At 45.3% G+C, this 25443-nt stretch overlaps 1 protein-coding gene across 12 annotated transcripts in view; it reads right to left on the minus strand.

Moving 5' to 3' along the window:
- Positions 1-1529: 1529 nt before the first annotated feature.
- wiz (widely interspaced zinc finger motifs) overlaps positions 1530-25443 on the minus strand; it is a 57910-nt gene continuing 33996 nt past the window's right edge. For 6 of the 12 annotated variants that reach the window (XM_018092521.2, XM_018092519.2, XM_031899327.1 and 3 more), the window contains 9 exons: positions 22706-22939; positions 14488-14619; positions 12308-12592; positions 10865-11893; positions 8678-9034; positions 7079-8002; positions 5803-6153; positions 5035-5224; positions 1530-3864 (listed from right to left, as the gene is read on the minus strand). In XM_018092521.2, coding sequence (XP_017948010.1) covers positions 3708-3864; positions 5035-5224; positions 5803-6153; positions 7079-8002; positions 8678-9034; positions 10865-11893; positions 12308-12592; positions 14488-14619; positions 22706-22939 — 3659 coding nt within the window. In that variant the 3' untranslated portion in view covers positions 1530-3707. The remainder of the gene's footprint in view (positions 3865-5034; positions 5225-5802; positions 6154-7078; positions 8003-8677; positions 9035-10864; positions 11894-12307; positions 12593-14487; positions 14620-22705; positions 22940-25443) is intronic. The other 6 variants (XM_031899330.1, XM_031899329.1, XM_031899328.1 and 3 more) reach the window with 6 other exon arrangements.

The following is a 25443-nucleotide window of genomic DNA, read 5'->3' on the forward strand; positions in this document are numbered from 1 at the left end:
GTTTATACAGGAGCAGTGGGCAGCTCCATGTTGAAGCTCTCATGATTCCCAGCTAGTCAGGTGATCTCTTGACACCCAATTATAGGAGAAGGAAAGGTAAAAACTAAGTAAGCTTTATCAGAAAGGTCTATGTAAATACAGCCATAAGCACCCACAGAAACACTGCACTGCATTGTGTCTGTAATTCCTGTGCCAGAGACACACAGCTTTCTGCTCTCTTCTGCTCCCCCCCCCCCCTTAGGAATGTGGATCTGAGCCAATCAGCAGGAAGCTGACTCATAGTCTTACTTGGTCTGAGGCATTATGGGAACTTTCTTTACACAGCTCAGTGTTTTTTCTTCCGGTTTGGCTTCAGATCTTCTGAACAGGTGAAATATGGGGAGACTTAAGGGCACTATTGAGAGAACTGAAGGTATGCCTGCAGCTTGAGATAAACTCTATTAGCCTTTCCTTCTCCTTTAAAAAGGGCAACCATTTGGGAATTTTAACTTTGAAAGCATGGAAGTTGCAGGTAAAACTTAGTCACTAACGCAGCAGTAGAATTCTTAATGAATCAGATGAAAGTGAGTGTGGGACTGGGGAGGACTGTGACGTAGTTGGCCAGCTTGTATACACTGCAATAAATGGGCAAACAATCCCTGTTTTGCCTAAAGGGGGGGACATTGCTTGGTAGCTTAATGCACAGAATGTATTAATGCCCTATATATATATATATATATATATATATATATATATATATATATATATATATATATATATATATATATATATATATATATTGATAATGGGTGAGTGCAGAGGGGCTCTTCTTACTGTCCTAAAGAGACAGCCAGGAACGCACCAAAGTGACCCCTGTGCAATAGGATTTTTGACCTACACTATAGATACTGGGCTGGTTTTCCAGCAGAAGTGAATTGCTTGACCCAATAACCAACGACAGGATTGTAACAGGGCCCCTAGAGCGATTGCTTTAAAAGCGCCAAGTCGGTTTTCTGATCTGTAGCATAGATATCCGGCCAATTTTCCACCAGAAATGAGTTGCAGGGGGTCTTTTATTTAGCAGAGACTTTGCTTATTGGCCACAATGGAATTCTAGCCACTAATAATTGGTGTCCATTACATTTTTATTCTGCAATTGAAGTCAGGATTTTTGGTACAGGCTAGGAATCAGTGGTGTCTAATAAATAATATTCATTGTCTGTGCTATTGGGCCTTTAAAATGTAACTTAAGAAAAAAAAAATTCTAAAATTATTATTACTAATAATAGAGGAACAAAATAATCTGCATGCAGAGAGAAAGGTATGTTGTTCTGGGGGCTGTACAGTCATTTTAGGGGACTTTAAAATAAAAGGCTTACTTATCCTGTAACATTGCAGAACCCAGGGAGTGAGAATGGGTGGGGCATCACAGGGATGTTGCACGAGAGCAGCTTTATGTTTGGCCAAATGTACCAACTAGAGACAGAGGCACTTTACGCGGGAAGCCAACTACAAATGCACACGTGTATAAACAAAGGCACTGCTTTGTGATGGGGTAAAAATCGATTGCTTTACTTGAATGCTACACATCAGTATAAGAAATTAACAAAGTAAAAATCAAAAAAAGCAAGGTTATGTAGCGGGAATTGGTAAGGGGAGGGGACGCAGAACAGACAGGGTCACTTTACAGTCTTTATATGAATAAAACGTAAAGTCCTTGCACTAGTGGCACAGGCCCAGAGCTCAACAGCAGGGCCATGGTTTACTTACCCTTTAATCAGACAACAGGAGGAATAGAACACAACCCCTGCTTAAATGAGGGAGTACAGCAATATTAATTTAGGAAACATGACATGAACGTTTGACCCCTCACTTACAGAAGGTGCACACGGAGCAGTAGGAACCAGGAAGCGGCTTTGCTTTGCCCCACATTAGAACAGCAGACAATATACAGATCACGTGTGTCCTGCCAAGCCCACTGTATGGGAAGGAAAAGGAATTGGAGTGGAAGACAAGTTGCAATAAAAGGTGCTCTTGTATATAATTCACATAGGTTAAAAAAACAACAACTGAATATGGATATAAGAGGATGTCATGTGACACACCCCAGTCTTCAGGGCGAGGGCAGAACAATCCTAAAATTACCCCAATAAATACACCTCCAGATCTATAGATTTCCAAGACAAAAATGTCCCCAATCTCAGAAATGGGGTTCTTGTCCGTCGGAACCCAGAGTTCTGAAGTAGTCCATGACGGGCCCTACACTGTAGCTAATATTCCAAAGCAAAGGGCAATGGAGTGGACATGGAAATGCTACACTGGATGTGGGGTTATAAAGGAAGGTGGGGTGCTGCTATTTATTAAAAAGAAAGGAAAAGAAGAGACTGACGCAACCTGGAAGGAACCCGTTAAAAAGGTTTGAGTGACTAAAACCCCAAATAGGCGTTGCCCCGAAAAGGGGGAGAGTGACAAGATATACAACCACAATATTACAACGTATATATTATATACATAATAGCTCCCCCCAAAAAGTGACCCATAGTTTAATAATGCGGAACACTAAGGGATGGCTGAAGTGGGATTGGGGGCCCAACAGGTTAGCTAATGCAGACAGGTGGGCCTGCTGACCAACGCTGGGCAAATCTGCAGTAACCCATGGCAACAATCAGATCGCTTTGCCCAGCCAGATGCAGGTAGAACTAAAGCAACATTTCAATTGGCCGCCCTGGTGCATGATCCTGAGCGGTGGTAGAAGAGCAGCAGCCTACAGGGTAAGGGGCCCTCTGTGCTCTATATGAGGGGAGTGCAATAACCACACTTGGCACTGGATTTTTATAACCAAAGTGCTTGCAACCAGGAAAGTGTATTTTAAAGGACAAGGAAAACCTATGTTTTTTGGTAGGTGACAACTTAACCTGCCTACAACTACTTTGAGCTGATGCTCTTTCCCCAGAGGAGCACTTGCCCATGATAAGCAGTAAGAATCACAGGGGGTGCCCAATGAGCCGGCACCCCACACTCAGGTGTTCCTTGTTCTTTAAAGGACCAGTGCGTTTTTTCCATTTCACAGTGTCAGCGTGTGCAGCTCTCCGGTTGCAGCTCAAATCAAGTGACCATCACACTCGCTTAATTGACTCAAAAAGTCAAATAAAATCACTTACGGCTTCTCACATGTCCCCAAAACTCTGACCAATAGCCTCGTGCAGCCATGTCGGCCATCTTTAGGTCAGTCTGAGTAAGCACAGTCTAACACATATTAGGTAGGTGGATAGAAACCTGTGGATCCAGGATGGGTAAGGTGTGACCCTCTGGATAATGGTGAGTGGGAGGGCGAGCCAAATTAAAATACTATAACCCCACAGTTCATTTAAGATGACTTGAATCTCTTGGCTCTCCCACCTGTAACTGCACTGGCACAAATAACTCTGCCCTAACCGCCCACAACTGCCCCATGCACTAATCCCTACATAGATGGGCAACTCATAACCCTCACTCTCCCATTCAGCAACATCCCCATTTCCAACATAGCTTAAAAAAAAAGTCTGAAAAGTAAAGGGGGGGCTGCATTTTGCAGGACTATCACAACACTCTCCTTCCACCCAAAACCTATTCTTTCCAAGTTCCATGGACCCTGAATGAAGCCCAGATCTTCTGCCATCACTTATAATACTAATCAGGCTCTCCGACGCAGTCAGTCACAGTCTAGATGGGCCCTTTGCGGAGGGTCCCTACTGAGCGGCGGTGGCTGGCTCTGCCTGTGCTGGGGAGGTCACCACTGGAGAATTCAGAGGCTTGGAGAAATTCATTTCAAGGATGTGGTGCTGCAGATGTCTGACCCATTGTTCCTGGATGGAAAGGGGACCCTGGAACTGGATGTCACAGAACCTGAGAGAAAGCGAAAGCATCACTTTAGCAGAGTACATATGCTGAGGACTTCCCATACCAGTCAGTTGAACTGAAGAAGCTGCTCGGATGAGTAGTGAAATGTCTTCAATAATTACTTAAGTCCAGTTGCTTTAGATTTATTTATACTAGATACATCACATACATCATAGATTGATATTTTGAGTCAATTTGGAATTCATCTTAACTTTGATTTTTTTTTTTTTTTTTTACTTAATTAGCTTTTTGTTCAACTGTTTTCCAGTTTGGATTTACCGCATGCTATTTGGTTGCTAGGGTCATGTTTACCCTAGCAACCAGCCAGTGGTTTGAATGAGAGACTGAATATGAATAGGAGAGGGCCTGAATAGAAAGATAAGGAATAAAAGATAATACAAATGCAGCCTTTATGGAGTAAGTGTTTTTTACTGCTGGGGTCAGTGACCCCCATTTGAAAGCTGGAAAATGTTAGAAGGCAGCAACTTAAAAAATAAAAAAATCAAAACCAATTAAAAAGTTGCTAAGAACTGGTCATTCTATTATATACTAAATGTTAACTTTAAGGTGGACCACCCCTTTAACGTAGGGATAAGACACTACTCTCTTTCAGTCAGCTTTAAAAGCGCCATGATTTGCCCTCTAAGTCTCCAGACGGCACCTCTACAATGGGTTCTGGGCAATTTCACACACATACAAGGCTAATGATATTTTGCTCCTAATTCCCACTGTGCATGATACTGGTTGGTGATGAGCCTCAGGGAGCCAGGAACAGAGTGAGCAAACACAGGGTCCGCCACCTATACCCACTGCTCTGGTACTGAGAGGAAAGGTGCAGGGGTGTCTTTGGGAGCAGTCCAGGAGTTATTGTAGAGGGGCACCAATAGTTAAAATGGCATATGGGGGTGGGGGTAGATTTACTTATTCCTGATTAGCTTGCCTGCAGTAGCCACTGCCCTATGTAACAAATACCCCTGTACTAGGTGCCAAAAGGACAATAAACAGAATTTCTTTATAATCTAACTACTCCAGTGATGGGCTGCCCAGTGATTACAGGAAGCAAAACATGGGTACCACTAAGCCACTAAGGGATAGGGAGGGGACACATTTTGTTGCAGCTCAGGCTATTGGCTGATCAGTCTCATACCCACCCCCTATCAAACTCTGCCCACTCACCTGCACTTCAATGTGTATATGTTCCCCACAAATTTCACTAGGGAGGTCTGGGGTGGCCTGGGAACCAGGGATGGGACAGGCCGTGGCCTTGGAGGTGGTCTTGTTTCTTCTGTCTTGGGCAGGTGCTCACTGACTGCATCTTCCCGTGATGGAGGAACCTCGGGCGGCTTGGACTGGCGCCGCTCTGTCTCTGTAGCACAAACATACATGTAGGGCGGTTAATACTACATATAAAGGAATCTGCAGAGTCCCTGGCTCTCCTTGGAATGCTGGGGGTTGCGCTTAGCTTGAGGCTGCAAATGTTGCTGAACCCCACTTTACACATCCGCACAGCAAGCTTGTGATATAACTGCGGCTCTTTAAAAGCAGGGTATCCTCCAATACACGGCCACCACCCACCCCATGAATATGTTGTTATATATAGTCCCTATGTGCTGGTCCTATTACTTGTTTCCATGTTGCCTGTTTAGTTCATTAAAGGGAATATGTATAAGACCAGCACATAGGGACTATATATAACAACATGAGTGGAAAGTTTGCTCCCAACCTAGTAACCAAAAGGAAGATATGATATACTGATAAAAGCTAATGTCTGGCTAGTTGCTAAGGGTTACTAGACTCAGTCTAACTCTGTACCTTTTCCTACCCCCATGGGGGTTACTGACAGTTGCTGCTTTATGCAAACATAAAGAGACATTATTCCCTGGCAACTTGATAAAACTCTGAGTATCAATATTAAGTTCTGCACAGAAAAAGCATCACCCTTACTCTGCATTTGTCCATCTGCTGGTTTTTCTGTTGCCACTGAAGGGGTGCCATGGTTCCTCTCTGCCTCGGACATCTTGGCAGATGGCGTCACTGGGCCCTCCATTGCCCCTGCTTTGGGCATTTGATTGGATCGCTTAAATTTCTTGGAGAAAGGGCGTCCTCCCTGAATATAACTGAGATAGGCGCCAGCTTTCTGAGGTCTTTGCTTCATCCATTCTCTCAGCGTCTCAATAGGAGAGCCATTAACGCACCATTCGGTGACGCCAAACTGCCGCAAATGTGCGCGTGCATGACTCGCAAGGGCCTTTCTGTTCTCAAAGTACAGGCCACACAGCTCACAGCATGCCTCTACTGCACAAAGAAGAGGGAAAATGAGTTGCACTATAAAAAATTAAGGCAAATAAAACATATGTATTATATTGTAGTGGAAATGCATTCTATGGACTGTTTCTGCCACAGATTAGCTTAAGCTCTGAAAACGAAACTGGGCAAAACTGGGCTGGAGTGGGCAGATGTCTAACATAATAGCCAGAACTCTACTTCCTGCTTTCAGCTCTCTAAGCTGTTAGCAGTCAGTAGCCAATCAGTGACTTGAGGGGGGGGGGGGGGCATATGGGACATAACTGTTCAGTTAGTTTGCTTTTGAACCTGACCTACATTCTCACAAACTAACTGAACTGTTATGTCCCATGTACCCCCCTAAAGTCATGTACTGTTAACATCGCTGAAGGCAGGAAGTAGTGTTCTGGCTATGATGTTAGATGTCTGCTTACTCCAGCCTTTATAGATTACATTTTTGCCTAACAACTAAATTACAAATATTTTTTTAATTTTGCGCAGTCTGTCTGTTTTACCCAGTTTCATTTTTGCATTGAACTGTTCCTTTAAGAAAACATTGAAACAGTTTCTTGCTCCTAGCTAAAGCACCTGTATAGGGAACCCACCTTATCTGTAAGCATGAAACTGCTAGGAATGTAGGGGCTGGCTCTCAGTAACATAACTCTTTTCCAAAGGAAGAGGGTGAAATAATTGACCATGATCCATTAGTTAGTGCTAGGGACAGCTAAAGAAGCCATTACCCGATGCAGTGTTTCATTGGAATCTACTGGTGCTCTTGTCAGATTGGCTAGTATGGCAGATCTCATTTAGTATATTTACTAGGAGTCAATAAAGGGGCTTCCACTTTAGGCTCAATTCTGACTCCCTGGCCATAACCTTCCTTGTTACCCTGATCGGGTTAAATAAGCAGTATGAACAGTGCACAGCTGTTACTTACACGTTGTGGGGGTTTTGTCTGGAGACGCCTTTACTTTGACCTTGAATGGCAGTTCGGTTTGTATGTAGGCCTTAGGCTTGCCATCTCCTTGCAAGTATGGCTTGGGCTTGCCGTCCGCGTGAACAAATGCCTTGAGTTTGCCCTCTCCGTGCAGGTAAGGCTTTGGTTTGCTCTCGTTGTGCAAGTAGGCTTTGAACTTGCCTTCTCCGTGCATGAATGTTTTAGGTTTCCCTTCCCCATGCAGATATGCTTTATTATAGGTTCTGGCCTTGGCTTCCCCTGGCAAAAACTGCTTAGGCCTTCCTTCTCCTTGCACATAGGCCTTGGCCCTTCCTTCGCTCTGAAGGAACATTTTAGGCCTTCCTTCGCTCTGTAAATATGCTTTGGGCCTCCCTTCACTTTGCAGGTATGACTTTGGCCGGTTATCTTCCTGAATGTAGAGTTTGGGTCGGCCCTCACCTGACAGGTAAACCTTTCCTTGAGCCTGGTTGCTGGGCTTTGGCTCTAAATGGACATAGCTTTTTGGCTCAGAGTGGCTTAACCGAGGCTCATGAGATGCTGGTCTTTTAGGAGACATTGGGGATAAAAATGTGTTGGGGGGTCTCCCTGTAAGAGGCGAGACGGGATGCTCCCGCGCCATACTCGATGGCCCAAGACTAAGGGGTGACAGTGTGTGTGAGGGACTAGTAAGCTCATCATTTGTCCGTGGCTCTTTCTTAATATTTGTGACATGCGGGAGCGGTGGTAGGCCCCTCTTTCTAATTATTTCCCGTAGTGTATCAATGGGAGAGCCATTGACATGCCACTCGGTGACACCCATCTGGCGCAGGTGAGACCGCGCGTGGCTCGACAGGCCTTTGCGATTCTCAAAGAACTCGTTGCAAAACTCACAGCGGATATCCCGGGACGGGTCTGCTCGAGCGGCTGCAGGAGAACAACAGGAACAAATTACAAGGCAAACGGACAACACGAGAGATAGAAAAATGAAGATGGTGAGGTGAAAGAGAAAAAATAGCAAATTGTTAGGAATAGGAGGGAAAAAAGCAAGGGAGGAAAAAAAAAAAAAAAACTCGGAAAAAAGTACATCCGTGATCACTGGCTCCTCCATTAAGGAAGAGGTGATTGAAACCATAAAGGGGCTTATTTGCTAAGGGACACTACTTATGTATTATACTCCAAGCCAACAAGCATTCGTCCCAAAAATGACTCCATGGGATCATTCTAAACCTGATCATAAATCTCAGGGCAATGAACGTGCTACTGGGCAATGCGGAAACCCCAAATCCCTGGAGCCAAGATATTTAGATTCCCCCCCAATGACAATCACCAGCAAGCACTTGTGCTAGCGCTTGTCAGGCAATAGCTGACTGATCAACTCAATTTTATTACTTTTTTTTGCTTTACTGGACCTGAAACATGGGCACAATGGAAGGGAAGCTCTCCGCTTAACCTACTGTTTCTATAATGGCACCACCAACGCTCTAGAACTACAATCAGCTTTGGGGAAGAAGCTAGACCAAGGATGATGGATGCAGCAGATGCGTTTGGAAGCAATGAGCATGATGAGCAAGTACATATCAGCGGCAACAGCTCACTTACACAGGTTGAGAGGTGAGAGTTCAGAGGACCAGTCGTGTGTATAGGTGGGCAGCCGTGGCGGCTTGCGATGCATGGCTGGAGACAACCCACTGTAAGGGAGAGGCCTTGAGGGGGAAGATGGAGAAGGAGGAGAAAGCGCAAGAAGCTTCTCTGAGCTGGGCCCTCCAACTCTGTTGCCAGCCCTGGGAAAGGTCCCTCTGGCCAAGATTTCCCGCAAGGTGTCGATGGGCGAGCCGTTGACATGCCACTCAGTGACCCCCATCTGGCGCAGGTGGGATCGTGCATGGCTCGACAGGCCCTTTCGGTTCTCAAAGAACTCGCCGCAGAACTCGCAGCGGACTTCCTCTGAACCCGGGGCTGAAGGAGGAGTGGATGAGAAATGAGTAGCCAGGCTTGTAAAGAGAGGACCAATAACTGACAGTCATTAGACCCCCAAGGGTGGTAAAACTTTCTTTCCTTTCAAGACAAACAGCACAGCACAGAACCCATACATGTTAACAATCCCATACGTTTGTTGAGGCTAAACAGTGGTCCCTGATTCAGTGGAAACTCTGCAAAGCCACCACTTCAACACTAGGCAGACTGCCCTCTATAGGGGTGGAAAGTCTGCCCTCCATATAGTTACACACCATCAAAACTTTAGCCCCATATTCATATTACCGTTGATCTGACAAACACACCTCAGCAAGGATGCAAAGAAGCAGACAGGACATGGGAAAGATTCTCTCGGACAAAGCAAAAAAAAAAAAAAGACGAAAGCGACGGTGGGGGAAGAAGCCGAGAGACTGCCGCAAAGCAAAAGCCAGGAAAAACTGGGATAGGTACCAAAGCAATGGGAAGTGCTCCTTTAGGTCTAAACAGGCAATAAAAGATATAACTTTGCACTAGAGAAGAGCTCTCTGACACAAAATCCTTATCTCCGCAAAAAGCCCAGGCGTAGGGCACACAGGGCTTTCTCACCAGTGCTGCCACCTGTTGGGAAACAGCAGCAAGTCAATTTGCTGCCATCCGTCGGTCACTGGTCTAATGTTACTCAGTGTGATCATTCTGAGCGGAAGTCGACCAGCACCAGTCTGCATACACCATAAATGGTGATCTACATGGAGTCGCAGTAAAAAGTGGGGACTGACATGTTCAGCCAATGTGGTTTCCCACTGGATGGCAGTGATTGTCAAAATGCCCATGTACGCCATAGGTTGATCCCAAATGCTGACATGACAAACAATTGCAGTAACGCAGGCTACAGCCCAGCCGCTCAGATATTGGGCTCATATATGCCCAGCTTTATGCCCAGCTTTATGCCCACTATCTATTGGAGCAGTCAGGGGTAATTTGGGGAAAAGCCATGTAGAAGCAAGCAGACAATCGCCTATGCTAGCTCATGTGCCCTGTACTAGGTACAGTTAAGCAAAAAAAAACTCTTGAGTTTAACCCTCCCACTACCAGTCAGCCCTCTTTGATCCAAGCCGTGCTTTGTATTATCACTGGCAGGATCAAACAGAACATGGAAAAGCAGAACCTATGGCAGTGGCGGTCAGGTATTTGTCAGCCAGACCCATAGGCTTTACTATCTGGGGCAGGCAATTGTTTATTAAACCATTAAGGAGCAGGGAAGGACAGACAGGTCAGCTGAAGCAAAGCAAGCAAGGACATACTACATTTCATAGATTTAAGCGTATAAAAATTGCATCTTATGGTTAAACATCAGTCTCACAGTTCTTTTATGGACATTGGCAGCTTAGGGAGACCCAGGGGCTGTATAAGGAGTCCCTTAGCAAATCCCCATGTAAGTAATATAGATCAACATCCATGTACTTCACATTTATGCACCAATAAATTTGGCAACAGTAATTTAATTAATAAGGGCCATGGCACATGAAGTTTGTACCATTATGGTTTTCTACAACTGGTACCTCCATGGGTATCCCACTGGCCAGTTTGCCAGAGATGTAATAAAGTTATAGTTATAACTATAGTTATCCATGAACAGTGAATTAAGCTGTAGAAGATCACTCATTGTAAAGAAATGGTACAGATTTTATAACTAAAGTATATTGCAAATAGGCTTCTTTTTAGGTGGAGAAGCAGCAAGTGCAATTTAATTGTTACAAAAGAAAGATCAGCAGAGGATGTAATTCTAGAGGCAATGACATATCTATTCAACTCTATACATTTAGCAGTACTTACACAGATTTAAAGGTGAACTGTTGGGTGACCAGAAGGCTTCTGAGCTTGCCTTACAGGCTGCAGACATTTTCAGTTTCTTGGCAGATGGGGTGCCACCGACAGATGGCCTGGCATGAGTAAGGCCCGCTAGGGATGATTTGGACTGAGCCCCTTGGGGACGTCCAGCTTCCACCATCCTGCCATGGGGACGTCCAGCTTCCGCCATCTTGCCATGGGGACGTCCAGCTTCCGCCATCCTGCCATGGGGACGTCCAGCTTCCGCCATCCTGCCATGGGGACGTCCAGCTTCCGCCATCCTGCCATGGGGACGTCCAGCTTCCGCCATCCTGCCATGGGGACGTCCAGCTTCCGCCATCTTGCCTTGGGGACGTCCAGCTTCCGCCATCTTGCCTTGGGGACGTCCAGCTTCCGCCATCTTGCCTTGGGGACGTCCAGCTTCTGTCTTAACCTGAGCATGTAGGGGCTCTGCCATCTTCTGGTGAACTCCAGCATCAGGTGCCATGGAATGTGGGGAGCCGGCATTACTAATGTTGGCATGAGTACCAGCTGAAGTGCCACTGGGGCTCTTAAAAGGGGATGTCTCTAAGGAACCACTATTTGCAGCCATCATGCCACTACCTTCTGCATTCAAGGAGTGTGAGATACTTTCAGGAGTTGTAGAAGGGTCGTCGGCACCTTTAACCATACCATCTGCTATCTTGGTAAAAGTGCCATTGTCTGTCAACTTGGCCCGAGCTGCTCCACTGCTGGCTGGACTCGTACTCATGGCAGCTTCAGTAGAGGTGCTCTCCTCAGCAGTCTTGGTGAGAGAGTCCTTTTCACTCGTCCCCTGACTAGACAGACGCTTTTTGAACTCTTCACTTTTGATCAGAGAGTTCAGTGCAGCAATAGGAGAACCTTTGGCATCGGGATCGTTTACTCCAAGGTGGCGCAAGTGTGCTCGGGCATGGCTGGAAAGGCCCTTACGAGTCTCAAACCAGGCACCGCAAAACTGGCAGTCTGTCTCCTTTCCGGATTCTCCGTCCAAGGCTAAAGGGGAAGAAAACACGAAAGGAAAAGACACAAGGGAAAGGAATTGATGTAATGCCATGCAGAAATGAAGAGAAATTGCGACAGGTAAAGGGGAGATCATGGAAATGACAGGAAGGACAGAAAAAAATAAAAGAATTGGACAATAACACAAAAGTGAGTATGATTTATGGTAGGAATTGTGATGTGAAGCAACAGTAAGGTGAAGATGCATGCAGCAGACATAGGACAGGGCCAATTGAAATGCAGGTAACAGAAAATAATTGTGGAAGGAACAGGAGGGGGGAAAGAGGTAAGTGGGGAAAAAAAGTGGTGAAATAAGCTGAATATTAGTAGAAGTGCCTGCCTTTAGCCAACTGGCAGCACTAGAAAGCACCCACAACCCCCAGTCTGAGGCTTCTCAGCACCACTCACTCAGATTCAGGGGGCCGTCCTCGTCCCCCCATTGGCCCCTTGGGGATCCTGTCCGGGGGCTTCCTGACTTCTTGGCCCCCAATAAGGATTCATCCTGTGGTAATTTTCCCTGCTTAGCCAGCTCGTACAGCAGGTCAATGGGGGCCCCACTGCTTTCCGACTCTGCCACCCCCAGATGCCGTAGGTGGGAGCGTGCATGGCTGGACAGGCCCTTCCGGGTCTCGAAACAAGCGCCACACACTTCACATGTGGTCTGACTTGGGCCTGGCGGGTACCAATCACAAACTGAATTACAGGGAGAACTGTAAGGTCACTACGTGGGGTCATGAGGATCCACCAGTGCAGCGCAAATACAAGTATTACCGATCGCCCCACTTATCCCTTATCCAACAGCAGGAACACTTAGAGGTAAATTTATCATGTGGATTGAAGCATTACTGGTGATGTTGCCCAAGGCAAGCAATCACAATTAGATTTAGAAAACCAAAGCAAAGCATCTGATTGGCTGCTATGAGCAACATCACAGCATGATAAAGGGGAAACCTGATATATAATTAACATTCAGTCTGATAGCAGAAAACACAGCTTTTTTTTTTTTTTTTTTTTTTACAAAAGCTCTTAGATTTCACATTTCAGCAGCTCTGGCAGCAGGGGTCACTGACCCTAGTAACCAGGCAGCTGAAAGTTCTGAATAAAAAGAAATATAGCCTGCTGAGTGTTTTAATTCTTATCTGAAAAGGCATGGAAAAAAAAAAATAAGGCAAAAATAGTCCCTGACAGGACTTCCATCTAAAGTTATCCCTGCTCGTGACCCCCATGTACCACCTAACTGTAAGGCTAATGCCAGATGGGGCTCATTCTCAATCAGCCCTGTATGGCATTAACCTAATGGTTGGAATAAGCAGCCGCTACTCCCGAGGATACAGTTTATCACCACTATGAATAAACACCATGGAATAAACATTCTAATCCCCACCGCTACACACTGAAGGTGTACTCGGTCAGTGCTAAAGATGACAATTAGGTGGCAGGGTGATATTTATGCAAAGGATAAAGTGAGCGATGTGACGAAATATTGAGGATTAATGTAGATCAATAAATGTTAGATCTATGCATTTTCGAGCCCACAAACTCTGGGCACTAAAGCTCCACACCAGTAAGTTCATACCAGTAAGGGGTATGGGGATATTTCCCAGTCAACATCCGAGTGGCCACCCTTTTTATACACATGCCAATGACCTGCCCACACGTTTATGGATAGTGGAGTTGGCAGCCAATATTTAAAGGGCTCAAAACTGATGCAGATAGTGCTCCTCTGAGCAGGTTTGCATTTTTACACTTTAAATAGCAGGTGTTTGGCTCATACAAGGATTTAAAAGGGTGGTTTGCATTTATGTTAACTTTTTGTATGTTACAGAACGGCCTATCCTCAGAAGGTTTTTGTTTTTAATTATTTGCCTTCCTCTTCTAACTCTTTCCAGCTTTCAAATGGGGGTCACTGACCCTGGAAGCCAAAAACTATTCCTCTGTAAACTTACAATTTTATAGTTACTTTTTATTAATTATCTTTTCTTTTCGGCCCTTCTCTATACACATACCTGTCTCTTTCAAACCACTGCCTGGTTGCTAGATTAAATTGGACCCTAGCAACCAGACAGCTGCTGAAATTCCAAACTGAAGTCATAATTAAAGTGCACCTATCACCCTCAAATTATTTTTCCCACCAGAGCTGTGTGCTAATAGAGCCCCAGTCATTGCTAGACAGCCATGTTTTTTTGCCACGCATGTGCATAAGTCTCCCCACTTGCTCTTTACGCACATGCGCCTGATGTAGTAATGGTGGATGTGATTCACCCTGCATGTGCATAATGAGGGAGTTGTGGGACTCAATCATTATGTGCATAGAGTATCACAACATGGCTGCCCGCACTGGGAGCTGCCTCCTGGTGCAGGCAGCCTAGCACCCTTTAAGAAACAAAGTAAAAGATCAACTGCAAGTTGTATCAGAATAGCATTGTCTACACCAAACTAAAACTTAATTTGAAGGTGAACAACCCTTTTAGTGGCAAATAAGTTAAGTTCAGGGTATGGCATCTGGCATAGAGCTCAATTGGATCTTAGGCATGTAACCAAGGTATTATTCGGGCGGGTCCCAGATCACATCATTGTTTATTATATACCTTTAGCGTCCTCTGCTCGTCCTGCACTTTGTTCAGAAGGCATTTTCTCCAGAACGTGCCCAGAATCCGGCTTCAGGGTTTGGGATCTGATGAGATCTAGTGAGTCGCCATCTTCCTCTTCTGACCCTAACACTGTAAAAGTTAGGAAGGTTCAGGTTTATGAAATCAAACACAACAGAGGGCCGATTCAGGATACACAGCCACTCTGTATAACTACCCAATCGAATGACTCAAAGCAGTCACTGCCACAAGAATGGAAAATAGCTTTCAGCAGAGGGAACACTTTAAGCACACCTGCCTTAGTCTTAGGGCGGCTCTTTTTAAATGTGGGTGTACCCTAAACACCCCAGACCCTACATTCTATCAAATTTGGAGATGCTGCTTTCTCTCTATAAAGAGGTTCCTATACAGTGGGGCAGAGCCACTTGTAGGCTCAAATGGGAGACAGGCAGGTGGGTAACAGACCATGTGACTGCTGGTGGGCTTAGGAGAACTTTTCTGGTGTTCTGCCCTTTACCTGCTGTTTTGGATACCCAAAGAAAGATTTCAGGGTGACAGCTAAGGGGCAACAACATGGCTTTACATTTATCTGCAAAAAAGTATCGAAAAGCATAAGCATCTTTCCGGCTATTTATGTTTCTGCACTCCTGGCTATGACTCCTGAAACAATGTAGCAAAATTGAAATGATAACCAGACCTGCATATAGTTTGCCCTGAAATGTGCGTGATATATATTAGAAATGCCCCTATTCCATCTCACACACACACAGGAGTCAATTAAGCTGCCTGTATGTATTTGGAGTGTGGGAGGAAAACAGGAGCACCCAGAGGAACCCATGCACATGGGAAGGGGGGGGGGGGGGGAAACATACACACTATACAGACCACTTAGTTGTAGCCTCTTGGTAAATTCTTTAGTTGGTATCCCCTATTTTCCTTCCAAAGCCTTTTGGGCTGTGTATGCAAAAGCTATCACGATGTGAGAGGCCAGTCCACCCAAATACGTACTAAATGGGTGTTCACACACAGAATTCAGCGTGGGTTCTATAATCTGCAGCACAATCAGCTTAGAGGGCAGTCATTCCACTGTTACTTAAAAGAATACTGTCATGAGAAAACATGTTTTTTTTATAAAATGCATCCGTTAATAGAGTTTCTACAGCAGAATCCTGCATTATAATCTGTTTTTCAAAAACATAAACCAATTTTTTTTATATTTCATTTTGAAATGGGGCTAGCTAAATTCTTCATTTCCCAGGGTGCCACAGCCATGTGACCTGTGCTCTGATCAACTTGCAGCTCAGCAGTTAAGTATGACTGATGTTTGAGTGATATCCCCCCCTCTCAGCAGAACAATGGGAAGGGAGCAAGATAGCAGCTCCCAGTAGATATCAGAATAGCACTCAATAGTAAGAAATCCAAGTCCGGCTTGGGACTCCTCCAGTTACATGGGAGTAGGAGAAACAATAGGTTAGCTGAAAGCAGTTCTAATGTGTAGCACTGGCTCCTTCTGAAAGCTCAGACTCAGGCACAATGCACTGAGTTGGCGCCTACACACCAATATTACAGCTAAAAATACATTTGTTGGTTCAAGAATAAAATTTTAAATGGTAGAGTTAATTATTTGCCATATAAACTGTCATTTAGAAATTAAAATTACACTATAAAAATCATGACAGAATCCCTTTAACTGCAATGGGTGTTGTCAATGGAACCCTGCAGCACAATGTTTGCCATTGGTGCCTTGTAGCGCTGGGTTTGCTTCTAAGCAGGACACTATCTGCAAGGAGTATGCAAGTTCTTTGCAGGTTTCCCTGGAGTTCTGCACTTTCCTCCCACACCCCAATAACATGCAGGCAGGTTAATTTGCCCCTCATAAAACTGACCCTCCTGCGTGCTATAGGGACGTGTAAGTGCCACTGGGCCAGGGACTGGTGGGAAAGGCATAATCTCTGGAGGGGGCCAGCACTACATACATGTGTGGGATGAAGGGAGCCCCCCTTGCTCAATGAAAGGGCAGATTATTCTAAACAAATACCCTTTAAACAAACCAAACTCAGCCTGCCTCCTCCTTCCCCCACCCCAAAGCCATGGGAAGTGCAAACATGAAGCCTGCCCTAACCGGTATTACTTCTACTATTAGGCAACATCACCCACCCAGCCGGAAGTGGAGCCAGTGCTGATCCAGCTTGGCCAGTTGGTCACCCTAGATGAACTTTCCCTGTGTGGTAGTGTCGGGGAAGTCTTTCATCTACAAGTACAGAGTGATGGGGCTCCGGGCAGGTAGAACTACACCTCCCAGCAGCCCCCCACAGACACAGCAGGAAGGTAAGGCGCAGGCTAGAGCAGGAAGCGCTAAGTCTCTGGGGATTGAGCAGTTTGTGGCGATTCCCAGCCCTACTCCCACGTGTACTAACACACTCACCCCCCCCCCACCCCATACACACACGCATACATACACACACACACACATACATACATGTACACACACACACACTCATATATACATACATGTATACACACACACTCATATATACATACAGGCGCTTTCCCCCAGTCGCTCTGCCTGCCCTTCTCTCCGTCTCTGGGCTACTCACCCGCCTTAAGCCTTGCGTTCCCGGGCCTTATGGAAGCTCCGGCCTTGTCACTCTCCTCACCCCGCCCCGATACTTCAGCTTCCTCCCGTTGCCCCTGCCCCCCTCCTCTTTTCGCTGCTTTCTCTTCCTCCTCTTGACTCCTCCTCCCCGGTTTCCCCGCCTCCTCTGCCACGCCAGGTTTCAGTTCCCCGCTCTTTCCTAGGTCCCCGGCCTCCTTTGTCCGCTCGCTGGGCGCCGCCATGATACGGAACAGAGGCGCTTGCGGGAGGCGGGGCGGGAGGGGTGCGCGTACGTAGCTGAAGAGATGATTGGTGCGCGGCACCAGCTTGTTGGTAACGCTTAGCCAATCAGCAGGCGGCGCACTGGGACGCTTCAGCCAGTTACGCTTTAGCTGTGCTGTGAGGGGCCTTACTGTGGGAAGGCTGATAGTTACCTCACTGTGCGCCAGGGCCTGGGTATACTGGCACCCAAAGCCAACCTGGCAAATGAACTTAATATGTTGTCAGTGTGATTGGATTAAAGTTAGTGAGAAGTTACTGGGCCCAAAGCAAACTCACTCTAGGGTTCCCCTACACTTTCCTAACATGACTATTTTTATAAAGTAAATAAAATCCCCTTTCTTATAAAATAAGGATACTATAAGTCACTGAGAAGTTCCATTACCACAGGGATTCCCAACTTTCTGACTCATGAGCCACAGTCAAATGTATAAAGACTTGGAGAGCAACACAAGCACCATAAAAGTTCATGGAGGAGCCAAATAAGGGCTAAGATTGGCTATTAGGGGCCTCTATGCACCCTATCAGCTTACAGGGGCTTTATTTGGTAGGAAATCTTGTTTTTATTCAACCAAAACTTGCCCCCAAGTCAGGAATTCAAAAATAACTCCCTGGTTTGGGGGCACTGAGAGCAACATCCAAGGGGTTGGGGAGCAACATGTTGCCCCTGAGTCACTGGTTGGGGATCACTGCATTAAAATATAAAGGCCTACGGCCAAGTGCTTTTTATACAGGTCATGGAACTCTGAGGCAACTTTTAATATCCTTATATTTTACAGCAGAGGAAACATTATTATATTAGAAGTTTCAGTCATGTGACAAATGACATTGTTTTAGTCATGTGACGTGACAAATGACATCGCTAAAAAACAAAAATATAACTTTTGTTTTCCTTAGGTAGTACAGTATGAGGGTATAGCACATTTGCATCTGATCCCGCCATTTCAACTATATAAAAGGAGTATTTTTAGAAAAAAAATGGGGTGTGTTAATTGGGGCGTGGCCACAAAAGTGGGCATGGTCAAAAAAATTGCCGCGCTACACGCGCCAAATCTTTTTGTCCTTCTTTTCGCTTATCAAATGTTGGGAAGTATGCAAAGCCCAGGAAGCTGTCTACTGATTGGGACAAGAACCAAAGTACCTAAAGCGCCATACTAACCAGCAGGTGAGGTCACCGCTTAGGTAGGTGTAAGAAGAGCAAAGGGACTGGGCGCATCTAGTTGCAGGGAAACAAGCTCAGGTCTCCCACTGATTTTGTATTATGATTATATATGATTATGTATTATGATAGCTGTATTATATTTTATAATATAGTAATAATTATAAAAATAATGTGCATAATATAAAATGGAATAATTACATTTACCGTATATACTCGAGTATAAGCCGATCCGAATATAAGCCGAGGTACCTAATTTTAGAAAACTGGAAAAACCTATTGACCCGAGTATAAGCCTAGGATGAGAAATGTAGCAGCTTCTAAGTTTCAATAATCAAAATAAATTCCAATAAAATTAGGATCTATCAATCATACTGAACAAATACGTGCAGGGAATGAGTATGCGAGATGCCAGGCTCCTCCCTACTGCCTCCTCTAGCAGGCTCACCTGGAGAAGTAATCACTCATTAATACCTGCCTTGCTTCTCAACCTGTCTATCAAAAGGATCACATCATAAACTGAGAGGATTCAGCGTGAGTTTTACTTTAAGGAGCTCCCTCTCCCTCCCTCCCTCACTCGCTCGCTCCTCGCTTTGTCAACTAAATAGCACGCAGGCTTGATGGTTCCATTGCCTGCCTGCTTCAAAGGGCTCTCCCCACTTGCCACACAAAGAGATAAATAGCAGGCCAGTTTGAACTTTCCCATGTATGCCTGCTTTCCCTCCCTCCTTCCCATTACACACATAGACACCGGAGCTGAAGCAGGGAGCATGTGACGGCATGCCGCAGAAGAGCGCGCAAGGAATCAGGTAGCAGAGGAACTCAAGTATAAGCCGAGGGTTAATTTTTCAGCACATTTTGGGTGTTGAAAAACTCTGCTTATACTCGAGTATATACAGTACATTATATATGTAATAATTAAATTATATACTATGCACTAATTGAGCAACCCCCCCACTCCCAGTCCTTGGAAATATTGTCTTGCTTGAAACCGGTCCTTGGTGCAAAAAAGGTTCAGGACCACTGCCCTATGGGACCAAACTGTAAATGATATCTTTATAAATGGTGCTTAGTGATGTCATCAGTTATAATCGGAGCTTAGTGGTGTAATTTCTGTCACATGACTCACTAAAACTTGCATATTATAATAAATCAAGTACCCACTGTTGTAAAATATGACAATACTAGAAATCACCTCTGTTCCATAATCTGTATAAAAGCACTCGGCCTTGTGCTTTTATATGGTCATGGAACTCCTCAGTGACCTATATCCCTATATTTTACAATAGGGGGTACTTTATTCAATATATTTGAAAGAATAGTCAGTGCCCTAGTAGCTATAGGTTCTGCTTCTAATACAGCCATGGCTCAGGACCTATCTTACCATTAATACTTAACCTTTCATGACAGATTTGTTTTTTTGGACCCCCGTTAATGTAATTATTAAGTGTAGACCCTGTACTTTATCATGTCGCCTTACTAAACACACTGCCCAGCCTCTGCAACTAAGAATGCACCAAAATTTGGTGAAATCTCAGCTGAAATATTGGTGGAATCTTTCTGAAAAATTTGGGCAAATCCTAATCAGACTACTAATAGTTTCTACTTAAACAGTTAAATATACAAATAAGGGGTTGGATTTGTTGCAGCAAAAAAATGTCTAAAAATTTCTTTCCATATTTGATATTGTCGTAGGTAAAACACTTAAATCAGGCAAAAAAAATGCCTTCTTACGTATTTTCGAGCAATTTAAGTGACAAAGTACATAGTTAGTTTGGGTTGAAAAAAGACTAAAGTCCATTAAGTTTAACCCCTCCAAATAAACCCAAGGGCACATGTTTTATATACCTATACAGAGCTATCTATCCACTCACATACAGACCCACACTGAACTATCTATCCACTCACATACAGACCCATACTGACCTATCTATCCACTCACATACAGACCCACACTGACCTATCTATCCACTCACATACAGACCCATACTGACCTATCTATCCACTCACATACAGACCCACACTGACCTATCTATCCACTCACATACAGACCCATACTGACCTATCTATCCACTCACATACAGACCCATACTGACCTATCTATCCACTCACATACAGACCCATACTGACCTATCTATCCACTCACATACAGACCCACACTGACCTATCTATCCACTCACATACAGACCCACACTGACCTATCTATCCACTCACATACAGACCCATACTGACATATCTATCCACTCACATACAGACCCATACTGACCTATCTATCCACTCACATACAGACCCATACTGACCTATCTATACACTCACATACAGACCCACACTGACCTATCTATCCACTCACATACAGACCCACACTGACCTATCTATCCACTCACATACAGACCCATACTGACCTATCTATCCACTCACATACAGACCCATACTGACCTATCTATCCACTCACATACAGACCCATACTGACCTATCTATCCACTCACATACAGACCCACACTGACCTATCTATCCACTCACATACAGACCTATCTATACACTCACATACATAAACCATATATACCAAGACCAATACTAACTGTAGATATTAGTATCACAATATCCTTGGATACTATGCTTGTTTAAGAACTCATCCAGGCCCCTCTTATAGGCATTAACAGAATCTGCCATCACAACATTACTAGGAAGGGCATTCCCCAACCTTACTGTGAAGAATAACCACCTACGCTGCTTCAGTGGGGCCACTGGTTCTTTGTTCTTTTCTCTGTGAAAAATTGTGTTTTCATCCCTTGAGTCAATGCCCTTTTTTATACAAGATAGCACTTTATTTGCTTTAGTAGCCACAGAATGACACTGCCTGGAATTAGACAACTTTTATTATCTACAAAAATTCTTCTTCTTAAGCCGGAACATCCCCCAATACGCTACCATATAGTGCATAACTCACATTTATATTATTTTTACCAAAGTGCATAACCTTGAACTTATCAACGTTGATCCTCGTTTGCCAGTTTGCTGACCAGTTCTACAATTTAGTCAACTAAAATGTGTAAGTACTTTACATTACCCACAATGGAAAGGAATTTTCAGGTGTAGCTAGCTATTATAACATAATAAGAGGGGTGATATGGATTTGGTGCATCCCAACTGCTTAATAATATGTTATAAAAGTTATACACTCGGGAACACTGACTTGAATGCAAGTTTTGATTGCATAAAACCCAGGTATACTGCCAAACAGAGCCTCCTGTAGGCTGCCAGTCCACATTAGCTTCTAAATAACTAATCACTGCCCTTACTGGTTACCCCTAGGAACTTGTTGCTTATGGCTAAACAAGTCTGAGGACTCCCCTGCCTTAGATCGTATTGCTAGTGCTGACATTCCTATTAAATGGAATAACTTAGTTATGTTCAAAGTTCCAAAGTTTAGCATATTTAGGCATTACTACACCAAGAAATCTTAAAGGAGAAGTAAAGGTAAAAACTACATAAGCTTTATCAGAAAGGTCTATGTAAATACAGCCAAAAGCACTTACAGAAACGCTGCACTCTGTCAAAAGAAACACAGGATTTCTTGTCTCATTTTTTGTAAACATGTTCTTGGGTATCTGACTTCCTCTCTTTTAGGTCTCCTTCAGGTTTGGGGCACGAGTCTGCGCAGTTCCCTCCTCTCTCCCTCTTTTTGCTCCCCCTCCAATAAAAATGTGTGATCTCAGCTACCATAGGCTAGAGCTGCAGCAAGAAGCTACTGAGACCGAGCTAAAATGGCAGCTGCTATCTTAAACAAACAGAGGGAGCTTCTAAGGCTGATTACTTAGGTATGGTAAAGCTTTCTGCAGAATACATATAGTGTTCTAGGTGGCACTAATGTGGCAAATCTATTGGCAGCAAAATGCCAAAATGCCTTTCCTTCTCCTTTAACAGTGCTCTGATCTATCAGAATCCATATGCATATCAGAATAATACAACATTGACAATAAATAGAATATGTATATAAGACCATGAGATGTAGAGCAGGGATATTAGAGCATGTGGTTATGGCAATGTCACATGTCAGCGGATCACAGGCAGAGAATGGAGTAACAGTGTGACTTCATGAAATTAACAGGACTTGACAGCAGCCAGGTTATGATGCAATGTTATGTCATTGGTCATGGCATAAACAAGCACAAAAAACTTCTTACCGTCTGTGTCATCGTCCTGGTGCCAGGAAGAGAATTGGGGCAGTGGACGGCCAGGCGAGCGGGCAAGAAGTCGTGCGAGGACATGGATGGGAGAAACTGTGAGCTCCCAGTTGGTGATACCAAAGTCTCGCAGATGGGCACGGGCGTGACTGGAAAGGCCAGCACGGGTGTCGAAGCCAGCACCACAGAATTCACACCGCATCAGGCTGAACGTACTGGGATCAAAGTTCGCCACTGCAGAGGGGGGAGAGGAGATCACCTGGAATCCTCTACTGCCCATCACAACTCCTCCAGCATCCTGCACTACTTAGCCCAACTCTCCCAGCATCCTGCGCTACTCAGCCCAACTCTCCCAGCATCCTGCGCTACTCAGCCCAACTCCCCCAGTGATGGGCTGAGTATCACAGGATGCCTAACTCTCCCAGCATCCTGCGCTACTCAGCCCAACTCTCCCAGCATCCTGCGCTACTCAGCCCAACTCCCCCGGCATCCTGCGCTACTCAGCCCAACTCCCCCAGTGATGGGCTGAGTATCACAGGATGCCTAACTCTCCCAGCATCCTTTGCTACTCAGCCCAACTCCCCCGGCATCCTGCACTACTCAGCCCAACTCCCCTGTCATCCTGCGCTATTCAGCAAACTCCCCCAGCATCCTTTGCTACTCAGCCCAACACCCCCGGCATCCTGCGCTACTCAGCCCAACTCCCCTGTCATCCTGCGCTATTCAGCCAACTCCCCCAGCATCCTTTGCTACTCAGCCCAACTCCCCTGTCATCCTGCGCTATTCAGCAAACTCCCCCAGCATCCTTTGCTACTCAGCCCAACTCCCCTGTCATCCTGCGCTATTCAGCAAACTCCCCCAGCATCCTTTGCTACTCAGCCCAACACCCCTGACATCCTGCGCTACTCAGCCCAACTCCCCCGGCATCCTAAGCTACTCAGCCCAACTCCCCTGGCATCCTGCGCTACTCAGCCAACTCCCCCGGCATCCTGCGCTACTCAGCCCAATTCCCCTGTCATCCTGCGCTATTCAGCCAACTCCCCCAGCATCCTTTGCTACTCAGCCCAACTCCCCCGGCATCCTGCGCTACTCAGCCCAACTCCCCTGTCATCCTGCGCTATTCAGCAAACTCCCCCAGCATCCTTTGCTACTCAGCCCAACACCCCCGGCATCCTGCGCTACTCAGCCCAACTCCCCTGTCATCCTGCGCTATTCAGCCAACTCCCCCAGCATCCTTTGCTACTCAGCCCAACTCCCCTGTCATCCTGCGCTATTCAGCAAACTCCCCCAGCATCCTTTGCTACTCAGCCCAACTCCCCTGTCATCCTGCGCTATTCAGCAAACTCCCCCAGCATCCTTTGCTACTCAGCCCAACACCCCCGACATCCTGCGCTACTCAGCCCAACTCCCCCGGCATCCTACGCTACTCAGCCCAACTCCCCCGGCATCCAATCAGTTAGATAATCTGGCATGCCCCTCTACACAACTAATCTCACCTGTTTTCTAAGATTTTAATCCCAGTCCCTGTGACATACTCTACCACTCAGGCTGGCTACTCATAGCCTAGCTAGTCACCCAGCATCTGTGCTGACTGGCTGTGCTATTCACCCTAGCTCATCCAGAATTCGGTGCAACCAAACAGGGCCACTAGTATAGTATTTATATCCCATAGTCTATGGCCATCTTAAAGGGGTTGTTCACTTTTAACGTCCAGATCTTAATTAACCACAACAACAATTCTCTCCATTTTCCATTAAAAAAAAGTAAAAAGGACACTGTAAAAGCTACTTCTTATACCTGATAAATCAGTCCTTCTTCTGTCTCTCTGGTCACTTTTCTAAAGAGATGGGAGTGGCCTATTTTGAACCTGACATACTGAGAACTTCCTATATGCTTACATCATGACACCCAGACTTTGCCCTTACTTGTTTCCTATTGGACAAATTCATTGGTTGCTTGTGCACTCTAACCAGTTGCATAAATTGAAAGGTCATTGGTTAATTTCTCCCTTGCAATGGCATAGGCAAACAGACTCAGCATATCACAAATCTGGCATACTGATTTGCAGCACTCTGTCATAGGGTCGCAGGAACAGGAAGCAGTGTTAGACTGACAGGAGACACAGCCAATAGGAGTAAAGTGTGCTGCGTGACATCATATAAAGAAGTAAAAAAGCAACTGTGCAGAAATGAAAGATCAGCAAAGGGATGATTCTGAGGTGAATATCTCTTCAGCTGCACATTTTTAGTTAACTATGTATATGCCAAAGATTGTTTTATGAATGTGAACTGTTAGATTTGTGAATGTTGTACAAAGGTGAACAACCCCCTTTACATGAGTCCTAACCCTGCCCGACCCATTTTCCTGTTGTGCTCTGTTCAAATATTGTTCAGCCATCACCCTCAGCTACATATTCATTATTCCTAGGTGCACCACAAAGCTGTCTGCAAAAGCCATGCTCTTCCACCACCCTATTCTTTTGAGCTATATGCTCCCCCCCACCCTGTTACAGCTGAGATATACTCCCCCTCCACCCTATCCTGCTGAGCTATATGCTCCCCCCCACCCTGTTACAGCTGAGTTATACTCCCCCTCCACCCTATCCTGCTGAGCTATATGCTCCCCACCACCCTGTTACATCTGAGTTATACTCCCCCTCCACCCTATCCTGCTGAGCTATATTTTCCCCACCACCCAGTATTGCCAAGCCATACTCCCTCATCCCTGATAGAAAACCT

Source organism: Xenopus tropicalis, chromosome 3, assembly GCF_000004195.4.
Source record: "Xenopus tropicalis strain Nigerian chromosome 3, UCB_Xtro_10.0, whole genome shotgun sequence".
Taxonomy (NCBI): Eukaryota; Metazoa; Chordata; class Amphibia; order Anura; family Pipidae; genus Xenopus; species Xenopus tropicalis.